This window comes from Bombus pascuorum, chromosome 9, assembly GCF_905332965.1.
Source record: "Bombus pascuorum chromosome 9, iyBomPasc1.1, whole genome shotgun sequence".
In the NCBI taxonomy this organism is placed as follows: domain Eukaryota; kingdom Metazoa; phylum Arthropoda; class Insecta; order Hymenoptera; family Apidae; genus Bombus; species Bombus pascuorum.
In genome coordinates, this window is record NC_083496.1 from 13,280,144 (window position 1) to 13,302,675 (window position 22,532).

The 22,532-nt window shown below is 34.8% G+C and overlaps 1 protein-coding gene across 9 annotated transcripts in view; it reads left to right on the plus strand.

Annotated features, from left to right (window-relative positions):
• The window catches only part of LOC132910982 (rho guanine nucleotide exchange factor 17), a 70,296-nt gene that overhangs the window by 28,530 nt on the left and 19,234 nt on the right, over positions 1-22,532 (plus strand). For all 9 annotated transcript variants that reach the window (XM_060967217.1, XM_060967221.1, XM_060967222.1 and 6 more), the window contains exons 6-9: positions 1,006-1,422; positions 3,520-3,823; positions 4,726-5,026; positions 19,057-19,134. In XM_060967217.1, the coding sequence (XP_060823200.1) occupies positions 1,006-1,422; positions 3,520-3,823; positions 4,726-5,026; positions 19,057-19,134 (1,100 nt within the window). The remainder of the gene's footprint in view (positions 1-1,005; positions 1,423-3,519; positions 3,824-4,725; positions 5,027-19,056; positions 19,135-22,532) is intronic.

The following is a 22,532-nucleotide window of genomic DNA, read 5'->3' on the forward strand; positions in this document are numbered from 1 at the left end:
GGATAATTGATAAGCTGGAGAAATTGAGCAATAAATATTGAACCAAAGAACAGCGTTTTCTTGTATAGAGTTGAGATAATATTTGAAAATCAATTTGAAGTGAAATATTAAGATTGGTTGTTTTATACGTAAATTTGGAAAGTTTTATTTTAAAACAGTGATCGTATGCTACATAGAATTTTAGAAGGTAAGCAAAGTCTATTATACAAATATTGTATAGACAGAATAGAGTTTAGTATAGTTTTCTAAAGAAATTATTAATAGTTATTTTTACTTGTCAATATGAATCTACTTAGGTATATACCATATACTCTGTCGTGCGATAGATGAGTGAGTACTCATCTGTTTCTTTTCACCAAGTTTCCTCAGCTGTTGATTTTAATACGGCAACTAGTAATTTTACAGATAAATATCGCTGCACAAGACTTATCTAATTAGTTTACAAAGGTTTAATTAATTGCGTTATTAATTTTATGACATCTATCTGTGATAAATATATAGCATATATTAGAAGAGATAATACAATTGATAATTCTATTGCATTGAGAGGAAAGAATAAGATCTTTTTATTTCGTGTTCCGGTTTCGAGAAAATTAAGTTTGAAATCCATCGAGTACATATGCACTCGTTGCTATTTCAAACTTAATTTTCTTAAAAACGAGGTTTCAAACGAGAAAGCCCTATCCTACATTTCCGACTGTAACTTAACTTTACTGTATCTTTTATCTCCTCGGTATTACTTTTATTTAATCTATCCAGGAGTTTGTCTAGTGCAAACTAGAAATAGTATTTTTCAAACAGGATCTTACAAAGATATATAGTAAATAATTCTCTTGAAATCTCATTGAAAATAAAATATATTTACAATCAAAAATGCTACGAACATTTTGAACAGACCCAACATTTGTCCATATTGAATAACTTTCTACCTATTCTAAAATGTTCGATATAAATTATAAAAACCTTTATATTTCATAATAATAACGACCGAATGTTGTGTTCCAGTTAGTCGACAGAAGGCTCAGCCAATAGCCACGTCGAATCGCACAGAGAACAAGGATGTTCGTGCAAGCACGTTACCACGAAGACGAGGGGACGTCAGTCCAGTGGTTTCTACGCCACAGAACAGCCCTAATCGTCAGAGTCCGAGAACATCGACGCCTAGCGTCGACAGCGCCGTTGGTTCCGCGGAAGGTCTGGGTGTACCTCAAACCGGAAACGTTGAGGAGATTCGACCGAGGAGCGATGGTTCCGACAGTCTGGCAACTTCCAGTGCACTCACCAGCCCAGAACCGCCGGTGCCAGAAATCAACGAGCCAAGAGTCGATCTGGTGCAAGCTGAACCTCCTATCGAGATCGTCACATCTGAACCCGTTTTTCCGCTCGTTGAAAATGCGCCCATCGAAGAAACCGTGCAGAAAGGTAGGTTATCGTCGAGTATTATACAAACGGTAGAGTTTTTTTTTTTTATCAAAAAGAGAAGGTTTTGTATGGGTTTGGCTATTTACGGAGAAACGATTACTTGGTCGATCTGGAGGTTTGTCATGCAACATTTTTTTTCCTGAGTTTGTAAAACTTTAGACTTTGTTCAGATCAGTCGAGATACCTGAATTTTTAAAATTTTATAATGTTTAAAGTTTATAATGTTCGTTAGGAACTAAGGTTGTTAGAGTGATCTATTTCCCTATGACCTGTCGTATCAAAATTATCGTCTAAAGTATAACTTCTTATTCTTCTCCAAAATATAACTTCCTCGAATCTCCAAAATAACCTCGAATCGACTCATTCACCAAATTCACCGGACTTTTCTTGAACAACGTATACAAGAGCAAAACCTAGAAATCCACGAGTATCTCGAATAAGAACGATCATCGTAAACGCGGGAAACAGCTGAATCCGCGGAACTCCTTCCTTCCATGTAGCAACAGTTTGTTATTTGGCTGATTTCGTCTGTGGAAATTGGCAACATAATATTACTAAATCCGACATCCTCGCAGCTTGTAATTTTAATTTAATGACTTTATCCGTGCCAGAATCGCACCTTCGCCGCTGTTCACCCTCTTCTCATCTTCAATACTCATTTCAACATTCGTTTCACGTGGCTTATCACCCTCGCGCATCTTAATAGAGAAACGTTTCACCGTATGTTCGCGGAGGATTCAACGACCCACGGGTCCGCTCTTAATTATCGGATATTCGTTGACACGTTTATCGAAGCATCGACTGGCAAGAATTAGGGATCGGCCGTTGAAAGTCCGTCGGTGTAGTTGATGTATTAGATTAGAGCATCGAATCGAAGCGGATGAGCCGGCCAAATATTTTCGCCTGCCCCAGTGTGGTGAACAGGGGTAAGGGAAAGAAGGACTATTTTTGCATCGACAGGAGTATGGGTACAAAGGTGCACCCAAGTTTCCACTTTATTTCGCGTGGCTCTATTTTCGGAACGGTGGGTGCCAGGGTCGAAATAGAAATTTCAACGTCATCGAGTTCTACCCATCTTCATTGATGACTTCACGCCCGTTCACTCTGGTCTGGAGTTCGCCAATCCAAGTAAATATCACGCTCATACGTTGACCTATCACGACAATGGTTAACTCGACTTGATTTTATATTTTTTTGTACGAGGAAGAAGAAGGTTGAGAGAAGTTGGAAGAAACAGGGTGTACGTTTGTTTCCAGCGCAATCTTTTCGGAATATTGTTCTTTCTGTTTATTGAATAAGTAGACTTCTGTTAGTTCTGAGTCATTAAACCAACTGACTAGTGATTATTTTCTAACCTCTATCTGACCGTTGTATTCCAACTACGTTATTTATCATTGTGTTCACTTTCTGTATTGAAGGTTAAATTCGGGTAAAACTTGATCGCTTTTTCGGCTTGTGATCGGAGATTAGAAACGTTTTTTCTACGTTGGATGATCTTGTCTGTAGTCAGTTCTTCAAATGGTCCGAACATGAAATGAAACTTTTTTTATAAATCTCAGATACTGTTAAATTTTTCAAATATAATCTCTTGTAAAAAATAATGCAAAACAGGAGTTTGATGTAATCTACACAGAGTACTAATTTATTTACTCATATATATTTAAAGTTATCGAAAAATTATTATTATAAAATTCTGTGATTCCTAGCCAAATTATAAATCCACTATATATATTCTAATTGTTTTTTCTAGATATTTGATATTTTTTGCTAGGAATGTATCAATATGTCTGATTAACGTAAATCGAATCTTGCTTCGTGTTTTTAAATACAGCCGCAAATTTATGTACCAACCGTTGGCTATAAAACAGTTTTCAGCATAAAATTAGCATAAACAAATATTAGCCACGCAGTCATTGCGTCCTAGTCCAAGAAATGTTTCGTTCATAAGCAAGAAAATAACCAAAAATCCAGATACAATAATTTAATCGCCTAATGTCAATTTACTAAAAATATTGAAAGAAACCAATTCATTTAACGCTTTTATTAACGCTATTCCCCCGAATTAATGATCGAAACGAAGTTAATCATTTCCTACAGAAAATAGATTGGAACCGCACGAAGTGATAATAACACCCCCACCTGAGGAGCCACGGCTGAGTCAAGCTAGCGAAGGTAGCGAGGCGGCAAGCGAGGCACCCTCTGAAGCGTCATCGCCATCGGGCAAAACTAGAAGGTACCGAGGGGATACCAGTAAAAGGAGAAAGGGCGTGTACATAACCCAATGGCCAGAGTCCTTGGACACCGACAGGAACAAGCTGTCAGCTCAGAGCAGCGAGGAAAGAGACGAGCCACCTGCGACGCCTAGCGACCTCTCCGACTGCGAGGGCCACACGCCTAGAAGGTAACATGAGAACGACCGCTGATATATCGGAATAGAATGCAAATAGACCCGAAGCGCCTGCTTACGGATACGATTTAAGAGCAGAAAATTGCCAGAGGTTCGAATGTTTGCTTAAAGGCACCCTCTTTGTCTAACACTTGTTCGAGTATCGTTATCGCATTCCAGATTAGAATTGAATGAATGAGAATAAGGGATGAGCTTTGGAGAACAAACAGAAGTTTTGGCAATTTCACGTGACACATTAGCTAATATTAAATTAGATCTTATATAGGTTGCATAGGAGTAAATTTTCTATAACTATAAAATTAGGCAAATTAGAGAAGGAAATATTAACTCGTCACTGAAATTTCTAATTTACTAGATGTAATTATTTATGAATATTTTCTTTTAATCGGCCTAATTAGAATCAATTTCTCTTTTAATTCTATGTATTTTGAAAATATTCTACATTTAATGAGACTTGAGGAGAATTATTTCCCGTTCAAAGTACTGCTTGTGCCAAACGTATTCGTTAAACAAATATTGTAATGGTCAATAGAAAGCGTTTCATTTTTAAAATAGGTACAAAATTCGTTGTTATGAAGGACGGGCTTTTTCACAACGATTATGAAGTTATGCAATAAGTTGCAAAGAGTTATTGAAAGAAACGGTGCATACATTAAAGAAACGCGGATCTTATAGAGATGTTTTTTTATTTTCCTTAAATTTCGCTATGAACTCTTCGAACAAGCCAATAATATCCTATTAATCCTTTATAATAATATACCGACAAAAGAAATTATAGCAACCTAATAGCCTTTACAAAACTTACATTGAAACGTATTATTAAACGTATTATTTAACAAAATGTAACCCGTTTTCTAATTTTATTTTTAATTTTAATGTCGTTCTCATCTGTCCAGATATAGTAAAAGACCTCTCCGTGGTCCTTACGGGCAAATGCTGGAGGCAGAGATGGCTAAACCGCGAACTGCTGATATCTCTCTCGAGGAAGGTCTACGTCCACGTAGAAAAGTTTCCGAGAATCTCTCGTACAACGCAAGCTCGAATAACAGCGGTTCAGAGCCACCCACGCCCTGCCATCATAGAACCACTTCCAGCCCGAGCAAACTTGAAGGCCTTCCGGGACCAAGTCCCGAACTCCTCGCGGAACTACTTCGAGGATCTTCAGAGAGGGTGGCACGTGCACCGGCGCATCGAAACGTGAGTACTATTAAATTTAATATGCGTTACTTGAACGCATGGTATGCTTGAACGAGGGAGAAATCGGAGAAACTGAATAAGAGAACAAAGATAGATAGGTGAATGAAGTCGAGGATAATTTAATGCAAGGCAAGTCAAATTCTGAACCATTAGTTGAATGAAGATAAATAAGCATATCCCGTGGATCGTAGAACCGAGTAGCTGTGCAACCTTTATTATCCGAAGCTTCGTTATTTGAACATTATTCGAGTCTGTTTGAACGGTTCTACTGTTCAAATGGTTTTTCTTGCATGAAATTCTGTTCTATGTTGAAATTCAACTTAACTATGAGAGATCGAGAATGGACGATTTTTGTGAATAAATGTAATAAATGTTAAATTAGTGAATGAAATATACAAAGAGTTTCAGGATTTATAGTAATTGCTGAGAAAAATAAAATTTGTTTAATCAAAAATTCATGATATTTCATGTCTGTTGTGTGGTAGGTTCTTGAACTCGTCTCAAGAACCGCTTTCATATAATTAGACTACGGATGTTTGTGCACATATGGGAAATTCAAATGTGGGAAAATATACATAATCTACATAATATGTAAAAGTATACAAAATATGCAAAGTGAAATTGTAATACTTAGGGGCGGAACAAATTTTTATTTAAATTTTACTTCATTCATTTTCATTAAAATATGATAATTAAAATAGTTAGAAGATTTCCATTATGAATGATTCTATCACATCAATCAGGTGAAAGAATCTTACAAGATTCATATGTTATTTGTACGTTATTGTAATAAAAACATCATTTGAAAAAGCAGTAATTGAAAAAGCAGTAATTGAAAAAGCGTACAGACAAAAGAAGTAGACATAAAAGTTAAAATAATACGAGAAACGATCCTTTAATTGTCTTAAGTAGCACATGAATTCGCACGAGTCTACATGTAATATAACAAAGATGATAGGTAATATATTAAAAAGATATTTATTGTGTATAAAAAATAGCAAAACATTATCTCTCTTATTTACCTCATAAATTTACCACGACTCAAATTCATCATGACTGAAACGTTAGGAATTACTTATCCTGAGCAGCCCAGATACATTGTATGCATATGTATGTGTACATACTCCGGGAGTTGATTGAAATTCATCTTCAACAAGTATTACATTTAACAAGTCTGAAAAGAAATATTCGTTAAATTGGATTTCCTCCTCTTCGATTTCGAAAATAACACTATTACGCGAATAATAATCCCATTTCATGTAAAACTTACTCATGAATGAGACGACGATGTAATGAAAGGCTAATCGGTGGATCAATTAACGAGCGAAACACTAAAGCAAAAGGATTAGAAGCCAATGTTATTGAGCGAGTTAAGAACACTGCGATTGATGTTGTCGCGGCGTCGTATCTCTGACGGTCTCTTCAATGATCTTCCTCGTCGCTTGTAACATCTGGCAACGAATTTTCAAACGAAGCAATGAAGTACGTCGCTTGTCCCGCTTCGAATTGGTTCGCGCAACGAATCGTATATCGATCGTTCGTCCGACTTTGCTTTTGATCTTTGAAACGTGAAACATTGAGAAGTGGTAGGTGTTCGCGCTGAAGTTCATTTGAATAGTGTTTGAAAGAGTTGAATTGTAAGAAATGAAGGGTAAATTTCAATTTTTATGTGAGATTATGGTGATTGGGTATTTTAAATATTCAAATTGCTAATCTTCATTTTAAATATTATATACTTCTTAAGATATTAGCGATTCGTGTCTCATTGCGTTAAAACACACGTGAGATATGTTTAATCCTTCAACTTACTCGTAGTTCCATAATGCAGTGAAACAACATTGAATTTATAATGGGGTATTTATGTCTCACTATTATAAGATACAAATAGTGTTCATTCAATGTGTTATGTCAATAACTCTATCATCTCAATTCTCAGCAGTGAAGCTTTAAATACACGAATATGTATTACGAATAATTTTCACAAAGAAATATTGATTTTTAGACTCAAATTGATTATTCGAACATTTTGCTCTCTTCTTATCAGATAAAGAAAATAGTTAAAGGAAAATAGTAAGAAAGTTGGAAGCTTTGGATGAGAAACGAGTCTCTCAGACTCTAAATGGATCAATACTGCATTTTTAAATTTCTTTCAAACTTCATTTTTAAATTTTATTACCTAGCTGTATGTATATATGATTTGTGTTCATCTTCTTGGAAAACAGATGACTTGCTTCCACAAGTTTATATGCATATCGCAAGAAGATGATATAAATAATCAGAAATTCCAAAGAAATTTGTAAAAATGTTTGTAACGTCATATCACATTTTCTTTACTTTTTACTTTTTGGAGGTGATATTACTTTTTACTAGTTCGGAAGTTGTACGTTCTAGAAATTATTTTTTATACAGTTTGAATAATAGATTGAAAGGGAAAGTAGGAAGGAAGTATGTTAATGAAAACATTCAGAGAAAGTCATGTTCATATTGTTTTTTGATACATATTGGCATCGTTGCATAATATAAAGTATCTAAGAACTTCTATAATTATAGCGAATTACTTGTGAACTGTAATTATCGGTGATTAAGACTGTGATTAGACGAGCATTTATTAGCAAGTAGAACACCTATAAACGTGTCGAATTACACATAAAATATGCAAAATGTATATACATTCATCATCGATATGCAAATTTTATCGTAATTTACTTAACATGCAACAACTACAATTATTATGTTTACTTTCATACATTCTTTCATGTATTCTTATTTAAAATTCATAAACATCAATAATTTTTATGTTTGTTAGACATAATTCGGATTCCATTCGTTGAGTGCTGTCAGAAAATATTTACTTTCTTTATTTTCTCACTTATTTACGGACAGAAATATTTTTCTTTAGTTTGTTCAACGATAAGCAATTTTTGGAGTAAATTTTATTTATCGATGTGAATCCTTTCTCGCCATATTCAAATATTTAAAGATCTGTATGTCATATTATTAAATTGTTTTATTTAGTACAATAATTATTTATTTATCGACGAGATTGAAATCTATAATCTGATATTATATGATAGGAAAAAGGAAATATGAAGTATTACGTTAAAGAAAAATTTACTCTAAAATTGAAGAAATGATACAATGTCGGAATCCTTTTCCTTCTGGAAATGGCTCTTTCCCGAAATACTCGAACAGTGCTAGTCGAAGCATTGTTAAATGTACCAGTCTTAAGTGTAACAGTGTGAACAGTATACATAGAATGATTCGAGACAGACGACTCCAGGTTAGTCGCTGAAACGTAATCTAATAATAATGTTCGGTCATATTTCTGGGATGAGTTGTTGGTGGTTTGGCCAGTGCACTCGAGGTTAGCGTAGTGTCCCCTTGATTCTGGCACGGCGGGGGCGTGCACGAGTGGATATTCCTGGCCTTAGGTGTACCTGGGGACTGATCGGCCTCTACCAGCACACACTGTGCCGACGGAATCTGCCGGCTAGCGCGCGGGCATTTTTACGCAACCCGACCTTGCTCGGATACACATCGACACGTTTAACATGTGCGTGCCGTGTAAGCGGGCAAGTTCGTCCCTGCTTTTGTGGTGAAACGTCGCTTTTATGGTCTCAACAAGCAAAGGGATGTTCGGTCGATGCTCTTTCGTTAATTAAAATTTACTTCATGACCAGCAGCGTTTCCCTTTGAATATTTTTTGGAAGGCAAGTTTTTAGGACAGATGTGCACTGTGTATCGTTAAAGAGACGTAATGTCGCTAATAAATTCAATGTGTCAGCTCGATAGATGAGTCATTGGAGTGAGTTTGATAATTCGATCAGTATAATGTAATGTAACGTTAATTCTTTGCAATTTCATTTAAAACATTTGATAAAAGAGCGTACATCTTATGAGAGAATCTAATAATAACGTGTTTGAAAAGAGACAAAAATAAATTGCTGTCTTTTCGAAACAAGCATTCCTTATTTTTTAACATGACCAGTATTAACGATACAGATAAACGTATGATTCGCACGTGAGCGGAAATTAGTCACGAACGAAGGAAATACGTTTTGCCAGACTCTGAAAGAAAACAGAATCGTGTGTGACATGGAACAGGTAACGTTTGTCAAGATTTTCCCACGAAAACTTTCAGGAAACCCGAGTAATCGTTGTAACAAGAAACTCAAAGAGATTCTTTGATAGTATTTTGAGTTAAGTTGAATCACGTTCGAAAGTATAATTTCCATTTATTATTATGATATCCTGTACGTTAAACGTATCGGAACGTTTACGAGGGTGAGATATTTTAATACACGAGGCGAATGGAAATTTTTAGGTATTAAAGTGAAAAAGAGAAAAGACGTATAGTTGACGCTTCGTGAAAATAACGCTTGTTCGGAGGTACATGAAATATGGCAGCGTTATTATGTGCGAACGCATAGAATTTCTAGTGGAAATATCGCTAAGAAAACATATAAACTAAAACCCGGTTGAAAATAGCAGAGCTCGAGATAAATAAGGATATTTTCAGATCGGTTCTTTATCTATTTTCTGATGTCATCGATTTTCGGTCGGTATGTATTACGTAGATTCCCAGGATTTTATGAATGAATCGCGAAACTTACAATGCCAGAGCATCATGACGTCCGCGGTGACGTCGGTGCCCACGTAGATTCTTGAATAATTTATGGCGATCCTCCGTCTTTATCACTTCACGCAGTCGCTGAAAATCTATTTTTCTTTTCGTTTTCGACACTTAATCTCGCGCGTTTGATATTTTATATTGGCATTCCGGTTTGAGATATGTTTAACACGTGTCGAAGCAATAAAATTAGTTATAGTTATAGGTAGAATGTCTCAGAGTAACGTGATCAAATATTTTTTATCGCTTAAAGTATAACATAGCGGATTGATACTATCTCGATTTGTAATAAGATTTACTGTTATCAGAAATACATTATAATTTTCGAATGTCATAAAATTTATTTTATGTAATTTATTATTTGTTTTTCATGAAATTTGTTACCATTAAGTAATAAAATTTATCATTGTTAGTATTTCGTAACTTATGATCTGCAGAAAGTTTTATCAATAATATTAACATTGGAAATCATATTTATTCATGAAATCTGTAAACATCAACGCATAAATTAATAAATTAATCGTAAAAAACACGAATAATATATGGATTTAATATCAATCTCTTTGCTATAAAGTTCAACCGCAAATAATCGTTATATAACGATTTCTAAACAAGTGCTTGCAGCATGTGTAATTTAGACACGAACACGCGACACATAATGACTTTCATGGAGGAAGTTTGAATGTGCAAAAGTTCATATATTGAGGCTATTGAATGAGCAACCTGCAATCCGTATGAGAACGAGGCGAATGAAAAGCAGACTGCAGCGAGGGCGTTCGACAAACTCGAATAAAATGGTGGAAAATTTCGTGACTGAGACGCTGCCTCAGCTGTCCAGACTAAACAACCATCCTCGAAATAAATATAGGGCATGAGACATTAAAAAGTATAAAATAATTCACGGTGCCGTACCACATTTCGCAATGAATGAACGAGTAATAGCTCTCATCGATGGTTTACCGTTACTTATTCATGGTAAACTATATTCTGTAGTTCTGCTTTAAATCATGCTTCAAAAATAGCTTGATGTCAAAGGAATCTATTAATAGTAGACAAAATGATTCTTATAGAGAGAAATGAGTTGCTCTTGGTAGACGTCCTATGGAGATAGATAACCGTGTGTTAATTCAGTTTGGTGCAGGTGCATACTTCCGGTGTCATCAAATGAACTTGTTGCGGACACGTGCAAATAGAATTCCGCCTATAGCATTGCTAAATTGCGCTCTCTTATAAAATTGTACAGAATTAAATATTTTAAAGTGATAAACATTTATTCTTTAAGGTTGTTTTCTTAAATTAATATAAAAGTATATGTTATATTCTTTGTTAATAATTTAGTGATATATTTTAATAATGATTAAAATTTCTTTGGTACAATAAAATTTGAAGAAATAATTCTTTTATTAATTTACATAATCAGTAAAAGAGTCGTGGTATATTTTTACAAAATGTTTATACAATTAGCAATGGAATTTACGTAATATAATATAAATTCATATGTCATACTATAAAAATGATCTTCAATAACTTTCAGTTAATAACATAAATTTATTCTATTATATAGAGTAATTAATTAGCAATGACAATGTATTATTGGATACAAAGAATACTATACTTCTCCCTAACATTTCTCCATGCAATCTTTTCCTTCCTCTAAACTCCGAGTAACGAATTCCACATTGCTAGATTGTAACAACCATAACAATTCCCGACTATACAGACACGAATCAATAAATATCATCAGAATCAAATATCAAGCACAAGTATGATATACGTACCATAAAATACCATCGCAAAAATCAATATAACGAAATCATGACCATGACTTTCTTCCTACGTCATGAAAATATATTGATAATGGTTCTCCGTTTGATACAACAAAACAGGACCGTGCGTTTCGCTAACGTTCAATCGAAAGTCATATAGAGGAGAGTATCAACGAGGTCGGGAAATCATGAACCGGGGGCTTTGGTGGTTTCGCGGAAACGCGATTGTTATGGCGATCAGTTAGCTGTTTAACTGTGGCGACGGTACAAGGTCGTCTAGAGCTTGCCTTCCCTGAACAAGGTCGCGGCGCAGCAAAAGCTCCTCGAACAGGATGAACAGGATACATGGGTGCGCGCGTGTAATCCACGTGAGAGAGTGCGCCGGCGTTCTGGAAGCGAAACATCTGCCTCTCTTGCTCCGCATAGCGGTCGCTATTCTGTTGGGCATCGATCAGCCTGGTCGTGGTTGTGCGGCGGGTCGCCAGTTTCAGGCGTAACGCCGTGTCTCGCTGCCGCATCGCGAGAAAGCTCCGACACTGAACGAGAGAAGAGCTTTGCACTCGGTTCGTCCGGCTCGTCGCCCGTGTCACGTGCGAATCTTCGATCGAGATCGGCCAGTAGAATGCGGCTCGCAGTGCGAACAAGCGTCGTGGATCGCGATTCGAGAGTACAATCTTGAAATAGAGGAGTACAGGCGTGATAAACGAGAGTACTTTGACGTGACGTGACCGTTTGCTGAGGTTTTTTCGGTGGCCAGGCTGAATCCAGCCTTCGTTAAATCGTCCCGTGTCACGTGTGAGTCTCTTGAGAATCGTGTCGTTGAGAATGGTAATCGAAGAGAGCTGTTTGGTAGAGAACTAGTGCGGCCGTGTTCGATGATTAGAGTTAGGAATGACGATTGATTGAGCCCCTGGCTGATGACGTTGGTTTGGTTTGGTTTATAGAGAGGTTTTTTTGCTTCGTTTGGTATGATGTAGTTGATGATACACAATAGATGGTGTATGGTTAGCGAGAAGAATAATAGCATGTCGAATAGAGCGTTTGAATTTCTATGGAGATTACTTAGAGATGAAAGTTGGATGATTAATAGGTAATCTTTGATAACGGGAGAATTTTATGAGCTTGATAAAACGTTGCCGGTTACAGCTAGAACTAATATTACGTGAGCGGTGTAACTGCATATTTGCTAGTACATCACGTAAGCTCGGCTACCTTCTATTTATTCTCGATTCTATTCGCAACGTCGTGTACCACTTACGTCTCATAATCTGAGGAACGAGCAAAATAATCATATCGATCTTGACGTTCGCAGGTTCTAGCGGTCTAGAGTTAAATCGTTCGATATGGTTGTACCGTTTAATTGGGTATAAAGTGAAACGTCTAACCGTCGATCTTAATTGTCTCGAATTAATCATGCAATAATGTAATCACAGTTAGTCACGGTGTTAATCGAACTCGTGAAACTTGACGGTATTTGATAAATAAAGTTCGTTATCCTCGTATTATGCGTTTGAAAATTATCACGCGAAAGTCACGACAGAAGCAGGAAATCATATTTAATCCCTTTAACTGGCAGTCAGCAGAAATAATATAACTTGTACTAGACCGGTGATCCTGATTGTTGACAAAGGTCAAGGGTCAATCTTTGGCTTCGTGTTGCTGTTCCTGCTTCTAGACAGGATTAACACGTAGATCCTTCAGAATACTAAAATTCGTATAATCGTCTGATTTCACTGAACAATTCCTGGAATTGATAATATTGACTAGCGAGTACAGTACACGAAGTTGTTTAGAAAGTATAATAAAATTAATGGATCAATATAATGACGATCGTATTGCTTTATAATATAAAATGCTTATCTTTGTCTGTCTTAAATTCTTTTCATTTCTTGAATTATATAAATATTTCTTAATTTTTCTGTATTTTATATGATATATTATTTTTTTTTTACGGTTACTGTAAAAATGCGCGATGTGGTAGATTCTGCGATGTTGAACAAACAGCGGAACGATAACGCAAACGATGGCATGCAAGGCAATAAAAAGGTCAAAGAGTGCGCTTCAGCTTCCCTGTCTCTTAGAAAAGCTCCTTAGTTCTAAGCTGTTCTCCCGTGGAGCTGTCGTTTAATGTCACACGAGTAGAAGGAGATCTATGCAATAAATAAAAATTGTGTCTCTGATATTATACAATTTCATCCGTTCTTCTGAATTAAAATTAAAATTATATATATAATATAAACTATGACATCGAAAAATATGCAAGAAATAAAGCAAATATACAGTAGAAAAAATATATAACAGTTTTCTAAATCAATTAATTTGCCTTTTATTTTTTTTTTTTTTTTTATTCACTATTAATAGTATCGAAAATTTCATCCCTTCGACTACTTAAAGAAATCTGTCTCTTTTTATCTTTTACATGTAGAATAGAAAATACATTAGATATTAGGGTTCCCATTAATCTAATCGATATAGTAGATCGTAGCTTGACTTCTGCCGCTGCGATAATAACGGGAATCATAAGACGTATCGACAGAAACATACCGTATTGGAATTCTCGAATTCCATCGAGGAAGAAACGCGCGTTGTACTGAATACGAGGGCCATAGACGTAGCCTTGCATCGACATTTGTCAATCTGTTCTCGCAACGTCACGTTTCTCTATTAGGGTCTAATTTCACGTGAAAACGCATTCCAGTTCTAGGATTTCCAAGGACCCCTTATCATTAAACTAATATCGGTGTTCTACTTTCCCATTCGTCCGTCTTGCTTCTGTTCGTGGAAATATTATTGAATTATTGATCAGGGATACCGGTAGAATTCCACTTTTCACTCGTCACACGGAACGATAACGAAGTTTGCAGTGGTTTCAGAGTGGTTTAAAAAGTGATTAAAATTAACGATCAGTCGAGGAATCAATGGTCATCAGAAAATCTGAGAATAATTTTAATCAATTGAAAATTGTTTACATTTCCGTTTTAATCTCAATTTTAATTATAATTTTCTATTTACATGCATACATAAACATGAAATTTTGATTACACGTAAATTAAAAATACTGTGAAATCAAATAATAGCTGGAAGTATCGTAATAATTTTGCATTATAAAAATATCATATTTACTGAGCTTTACCCTTTAATATGTTCACATAAAATCACTTCAAATACAATTTTTATCTTAATTAATTTCTTTACTCGAGTGCTTTTAAATTAGTTACAGTTAAATTTGTAACTTTGATTACAAGTTTTATATGATATTTATAATATTCATTCATCTTTGATATTTATCATATCACAAAAGAACGAACTACAATTTTTAAAATAAACTTGAAAATTGTAACTTCGTCCTGTCGATCAACAAAGATATGAAAATCAGATTTTAGGGACCGCTCGAATCTCGAATGTAATCGGTTCGGTAATCGTACGGAATGGCGTGTTTCTCGGTGGAAAGAAGGACAAGCGTGAAAGAGCGAATAAGACAGAAAGGGGAGCTTGCAAGCTCACGAGGGGGGCCCTGAGTCAGCTAGCTAAATATAACGCGGCGTGGAAGAACGGTGGTACATGCACGACGTGTTCGACATATGATCATCCCTGCTCGAAGTGTGAAAGCTCTACGTGGAAACGCCAAAACTTGCCGGACGTACGGTCCGAGCTTTTAAAGTGGCACTGCTGAATCACTTTATAAGCAAAATGCTCGAACAGACGTGAAATAAACTTTTGTTCACGAGATTTAATCATTTTCGTATCATACGAATATCATAAAATATCCATTACTATTACACTATTATTTACAGATATCACTTTTTTAAATTTCATAACATGATATTGGAACTGTTTCGTTTTATTTCGATAGAAATCTTTTGCGATTTTGTTTTTCGCTTAAAATTCGATTGCTGATTCTCACTTGCAACAGTTATTATAACTTTCCAATGATTAATCCTTTCTATTAATAGTTCCTGGTGTTACGTCGTTAAGAAAACGTTATTCAGATAAAAACTGCGTTAGCATAGAACGAACGACGCTTGTGGCTGATAAGGGGGAACTTCTGATCGAAGAAAACCTCCGTTTCTCCCGTCGTCACCTTTTCCTATATTATAACTCTTTCGTGTTTGTAACTGGATATAACTTTTACATGATTTGCGATATTTTTAGTGGGTCACGGGTGCAGTAGGCAAATGATATCACGGGATATATACTGCTGAAATTTCCTATTATAGCATTCTTTCATTTTTTCAGTTATATTGAAATATTTGACATTACCATATTATTTTACCATTTAAGTAAGGTTGTATTGTACAGGATGAAAAAAACAACGATTAAATACTTCAAATTTTTTTGCATTTTGAAACTGATTCTCTAAATATTTTTAAAATATTTAAAAAATTTTTAAATAAAACTCGTTAGTCTTATTGATTATACTTTTAGTTTTCATAAAACTCTGCCAACTTATCCGCTATGTTTAATGATCGACAGGTTACTTTCATACTCAATTATGTCGTCTTAAAATCCTCCTATTTAATCATAAACTGACACTATAATCAGAAAATCAACAAAAATATACTTGTCATATTTTTCTTCTACCATCTACATACTATCTTCTACTGAACATTTCAAAATGAATCCCTTCTTTTAGCTCTCTAGATAACGAACAATCTATCTGAAACTTAATCAAAGACGTCAAAAAAATCAAATGGACATTTTCTAACACCAGTGAATAATATATATATAGATCATGTCTTTGATCGACTCTCCAGATCATTAGACCTATCAACGGAGAAAATCTCGCGAATTAGACAAACTCAGGATTGCGAAGTGTGATAAACGATTGGTAAACAATCGACATGGGACTCGAATGTGGGGAGCCGGATTGATTACGCGATTAGGGAGTTTAAAACGTATCAAGGGACTAGCAAAGGCGGTAGAAGAGGATGACTATGAATGCTGATCGCAAACTCATCAGCCAGCCGTCGGTGGACAGCGAAAGTAACGAACGTGTCAGCACAGACCGCGTGGGTAGCTTTCCTTTTCATGCTTACATGAATCCAACCACCTATATGTGCACACACAACCGATCATATTGCACACGCATTGTAACCATCGTGCTCATTACGTTGTTTCGACCGATACCAATATTTTTTCCCGCCCATTTGACATCGATTATAGCGCACGAATACGAAATTTTGCCGGGCAAACTAATTAACGAACGGCTCGAAAAACCGGCGTATTTTCCGTTCCATCTGCCTCGTTTCCTGTGTCTGTGAAATTGCGCTCCATTGTTTAGTGGAAACTGCGTAGGAAGTTGTATAATCTGTAACGCAGCAGACAAAGGAAAAAGAATTTTTTTATTTTATCCAGATATAAATCGAACGATGTGAGGAGTAATCTGTCTGAATAGAAGTTCATTTTCAGAAGAATTCTTGTAAAAGCATTTAAGAGAATAATTTAAGTGAATGTAGTAATAGATTATGTAATTAGCTTATGAATGGAGACGTTTTCATTGTGTATTTGGGGTTTAATGAGGATCATAGTTTTGTATGATACGGTTTTAATATATTAAGCATACAGAAATGACTTCTCTTTTGTAGATTTTAGAATAGACTTTTGTTTGTGTTGTCTCTCAATAAATTTTTCTTACAAATATTGGACTAAGATTACAACTGCCATGCTGTGATATTCGATTGTAATTGAACGTTATCAAATATTCTTTCATTGTGGGATTTCATTTTAATTTACGTGTAATTATTTCCATTCAATATGAAGAGCTATTCTTTTCTAGTTATTGTAGTTATTATAGTTTTTCGAGTTATCTAAAATAATAGAGGTATAATAAGAATATACTTAAAAAGGATACCTGCAAACTTGCTATGTTAATATAAAAACGACTGCGGAAATGGAAAAGATCGAACACCTGGGCGAGACTTGAACCATGATTATGTCATAATGGTCGATCACGATTGTCTAAGCCCAGGCCATAAGATTATTTGTTGCGTCTTATGCGTTATGCAACCAAGAATAGTTTTTCTCGTAATCAGTGTCATGCCGATGTCAGTAAACACGTGAGCGTCCGCGCGTGCTCGTACAATACGTGGGCACGTGCGATCTTTATCACGAGACAACGGGATTTGTTGCTCTCGAAACAGTTGATTGTTCAGGATATTCTAGAACAATGGAACAATCGGAAAGAATTTGATTTGTATTAATATCAAAATAATTAGCAGAATTTTTAAAATATCTCTCCTTGAATCTGAGTACTTTTCAAATGTTTAAATCATTTATTATATCATTTTATAATTAATAATATTAAAATACGCGTTTTTTCATATAATAAGCCTATCTTGTCTTTTTTACCTCAAAAGTAATCATTTATTTAGTATTATTTTACAGTAACGTCTGATCAAATAAGATGATATATCATTAAAATAATTATTTTTCAAATATTTTATTTAAATAACGCCTAAGCTCGACTAGCAATGTTATTACTTCGGTTTCATAAATATTTAATAGGAGACTGGTCATCGTCAAGATTCTTAACCTGATTTTTAAAATATCTACATGAATTCTTACGTCAATAATTTTATCTATTACAAATTCCGTTTAAGATTCGTTATTTAAGTACCATTATAATTTTGCACAAATGTTTGCAAAAATAATAAATCAGATTCAAAAGTCGGTGATGAATGAGAATACCTTCTGGCACGTTAGATTTTTGTTACCATTGGAATCTTTCGAATGTAGGTCGTGTCGAATAAGAATTACATTCTGACATTTCGCTAGCAATGCAGTTAGCCTCTTCAGGGGTCAAGTGACACGCTGATATTGACCTCTGAAGAAGCTAAATGCAATGCTGGTGAAACGTCGCGATATATGTATTTCCTATTGAATACAGCTTACACCTAAATACCACAAATTGTAATAAGTATGTAAACTCAGGTCAGCTATATAAAGGATTCTCTTTAACTATTTGAAAGGAAATGTTTCTTTTAAAGCTTATTTCTTTAGTTCTTTTAACGTCTAGTTCTTTTATTCTTAGCTACATTATAATTGCAATACTTGATATACAACTAGATGATTTTTAACGATGTGGTCACATAATCGGAACAATTATGTTCGAAGTTCGCTTATTAATTTCCTTTGATCTTGCCACTATCGAATGTTTACTGAATAAACAAGACATTCTTTACACAATTATAACTACATCTGTTGTTAGATTAAATCGAATGGAAATGTTATCGATACTGCGTCAGTTATTATTTCTCCAACAAGATTACGGGTTAAGAAAACCGATATTCCAATGAATTCCAACCAACATGAAAATAAAAATATCTGTAACAGTATTGGAAATCATTGCTTCTTATTTTAATTTTAAATAGGTTTGCCCAGATCTGAGTGACTTATGAAACATTTATATTCCAAATGACTTTTGTATTATTCTGGTGATTTATAGAGTACGAATCTTTGCATGTTTACACATTTCCTTTTGTCTTTCTTTGCAAAGATATTATTAGGCTATATATACTCATTATTTTAATATTTTTGTACATAGAATTGCTTAGCTATTCTTTTTAATGGTTAATGAGCTTGATATTTACAAAATGTTATTTCATAACATTGTAATTATTAATTTTGTTTTTCAGGATACGAGAACTCACGTAGTCGTGGAATTATACGATACGGAGCGATCGTACGTGGAAGCACTGCAAATACTAGTCAATGTGAGTAGATCAATATTTTAATCAAGCTTACAAATCAATGCAATTTCACTGTGTAATATAACGATGCACGTTCTTGAAATTTCATTCGAATTTATGCTTTCGTTGAAGTTCTATCCACTCCATACGTATCTTCCCCTACATTCTGTCACTAAATGCAATATTTATGTGTGAATGCGATGAAAACCATAATCGTTATTTAAGGAAATGTTTTGAAAGTCCCGTTTCTTAATAATAACGTTACAAATCGAATTAATCGTAATACTTGAAACTTAATAATAACATGCAACACCATGTTTTTCCAATAAATATCAATTTACTAGCATAATGATAATATACGGTGCCAAAATATTCGAATAGTGAGGAAATATGAAAGATGAAAGCATATGGGAAAATGACGAAAATGTTAAATTTTAGGCAGTTATTAAAATTATTGGGGCTAGTGCTCAAAATGAAAATCACCTACGTGGGAACTGCATGATAAGTTATGATTTGTTTATATTCCGATTTTGATAGCAACTTATTTATTCAGTGACAATTTGTGAAGACAATATTTCTAAAATATTTATGATATTTGTTTATGTTTAATACCAAGGTTAAATAGAAAGAGACCTTAAATATAATAAAATAAAATAAAAACAAGGAGAATTTTGTTAAAATAAAATCGATTGCCAGTATCATAAATATTAAGATTTTTTCCTGGGAAAGACCAAAAATGTAATTTCTCGTATTTTCTATGCTCATCCAACGTAGTTTCTTGAAATTCTTTTCTCGTAAAGTGGTCATTATATATCGCAACCAAAGGATGTAAAACAGTATGTAGAAGCAATCATAGATCACCCTCGTCTTGATTTCCGTCTTGTTTTTTCTTCCGGTAAGGAACATCGGTATGCATGTCGACTGGGAGATGTGCTTTCCGAAAGTTCTTCGAACATCGGATCCGCGACCTTGTTTCTCGTAAACAAACTCGTTGCCCGTTTATTTGCTTCATTCGAGCAAGGATTCCACTCGACTGATCTACTTCGTGAAAAGCTTCTCGTTAAGTTATGCAGCCTCGCATCTCCGGCTTGTTGTTTCCATTAAATGTGCCATCCGAATTAATAGCGCTTCCTGAAAAATTCTCAAAATGACAAACTCACCAAGTTCCTACATTGCAACGCTTTTTAACTTTTAAAAAGTATATATTATGTGTACACTGTACATCGTTACGCCTTAAAATTTTCCGTGAACTCATAAATAATCGCAGTTTATCGATAAATAATGTAAAAGTAAATATCAAGTAACATTGATACATAAGTATGATAGATACAAAATTACCAAGATCTTTACCTGTGCTAACAAAAGACTAATTAGTTCTCCTAACGCAGCAATTCTTTACTTGCATTTCATCGAAAATGGCGTCAGTTTCGTCGAAAAGGTTAAAGGTAAGAGTTGGAAGGAAAAAAGAGATTGCGAACAACGTTTCGTTTTATTAAATTTCCACGAAAACGATATTTCCTCTCGTTACCCTATATTTACACAAAAAGAAACAATTCTCGTTACAACTTCATAACTCTTTTCTCTCTGCACAGCCGAGGATCCGAATTTTTCCGTTTCATTGCTTCGAGCAAAGGAAACTTCGCGCCATTTCAGGAAACTCGAGTGCGGGAGAAGATCGTCCATCGTTTCCTCATCGTTTGACATTTAAAGAAGCTGCAAGTGTTTCGAGTTTCGTTCTAGTATTCGCATTCGAAGGCTGCCGCATCGATAAATAATGCTTGCAATTAGTCATTCGTAATTACAGCGCAGTCTATTTGCGACGCGATACGATCATAGAAGGACGAGCATTTCTCATAAACAACGCTAGGCGTAAATGGTCCGTAACCTTCGCGGCCCTGCGTCGTAGCGCGTGTTCTGTATTTAATAACCGATCCTCGATGGTGGCAAACGTGATTTCCAGATTTATTTGCGCGTATTGATATGTCAGTTGCGGCAACTATTTTACGATCGCTATACCGATGCAACCAGAACGCTTCTCAGAAGCTCCGTATATTTTAGACGAATATAGTGATGGAAAAGTGATGGAGAATTGCGGGAATATTCAATCTGTTCTCCTGTATTGGTTCTACGCTGCCAGTTCTACGTTGATTGAATAAATAAGGGATGGATCGAAGCGATGCGAAGGATCGTAGTTGTCGACAGATGTGTGTTGTTCCGTATTTCATGATATTATATCGGTTTATTTTTGAAACATAAAATATTGCGCAAATATTGGTTACACAGTTTTGATAATATTTCTTTCTTATTTCTTTTCTTTTTTCCATGTCTTGTTTCGTTCTTATTCTTTGAAAATATTTTTTGGAATGTTTTAAAGAAGCGTTGGTGCGGTTTAATTTTAAATTAATAATTTTTAAGTATTAAAGAATCTTAAAAGCTTGTCGTTTATTAAATATCCTTTTTATTGTTATATATATATATATACTATCTTTTTAATAATTACGTTTAAGAACATGACGAAAATATTGGTTTTAATATTATCGCCTGCAGATTTATACTCAATATCCATTGTTACAAGTACAAATACTCAATGACTCATACCGAACCAATATATTAATTCAATTTGCATATCGATGAATCGTGTTAGTCGCTCAGTTTGTCTTAATGTGCGCCTATTTTCGAATCGCATACGCAAATCTGCAAACGTTACTGTGTCCAGACATTTACGGATCCAGATAGTTGCTCGTAAAGAATTCGATGGATCAACGCTGTCGAATATCATTATCGAACATAGAAACGATAAAAATACGATTTCGTTCTATCGAACGTGACCATCGATTCGAATGTTAATATCGCGACGAATAATTGAAACAACGTTTGGTTTTTAACAGTTTATTTATTTTTCGCGATCCAGTTTATCACGAGAGGATGAAATTTATCTTTACCAGGATTATTAAATTTTACCTTTTCATACACAAGCGGTCAATCGTAACCGGAAAATTGTAATAACCGATCATCCACGTGTTACAAAATGAAATTGACTATGGAACGTGTGCGGGGTTGCACATTGAACACTTGTGTGCAATACCTTCATTAGTTCGATAAATGAAAAATAAATAAAAGTTTTCGTTTCAATGCTATAACTTTGAATTTTTTATTTATTAAGTAACGACTACAAATCTATGTTTTCTTTAGACATGACCTAAACTCTACTTAAACATGATCAAAGTTAAAAGATACATGTGTCTTTTTTCAAAAGCAAATAATTCATCATCAACGCTAAATCTCACAATTTTGTTCTTTTCTTTTTCTTTTCTGAATAAAAAAACGATTGTCACGAAACATATAATCGATGCCAATAACAATGCTGTTTAGCAAACATTTTCGAATTTTTCTCAAAGCCTGAAATCGATGTATCAGATTAA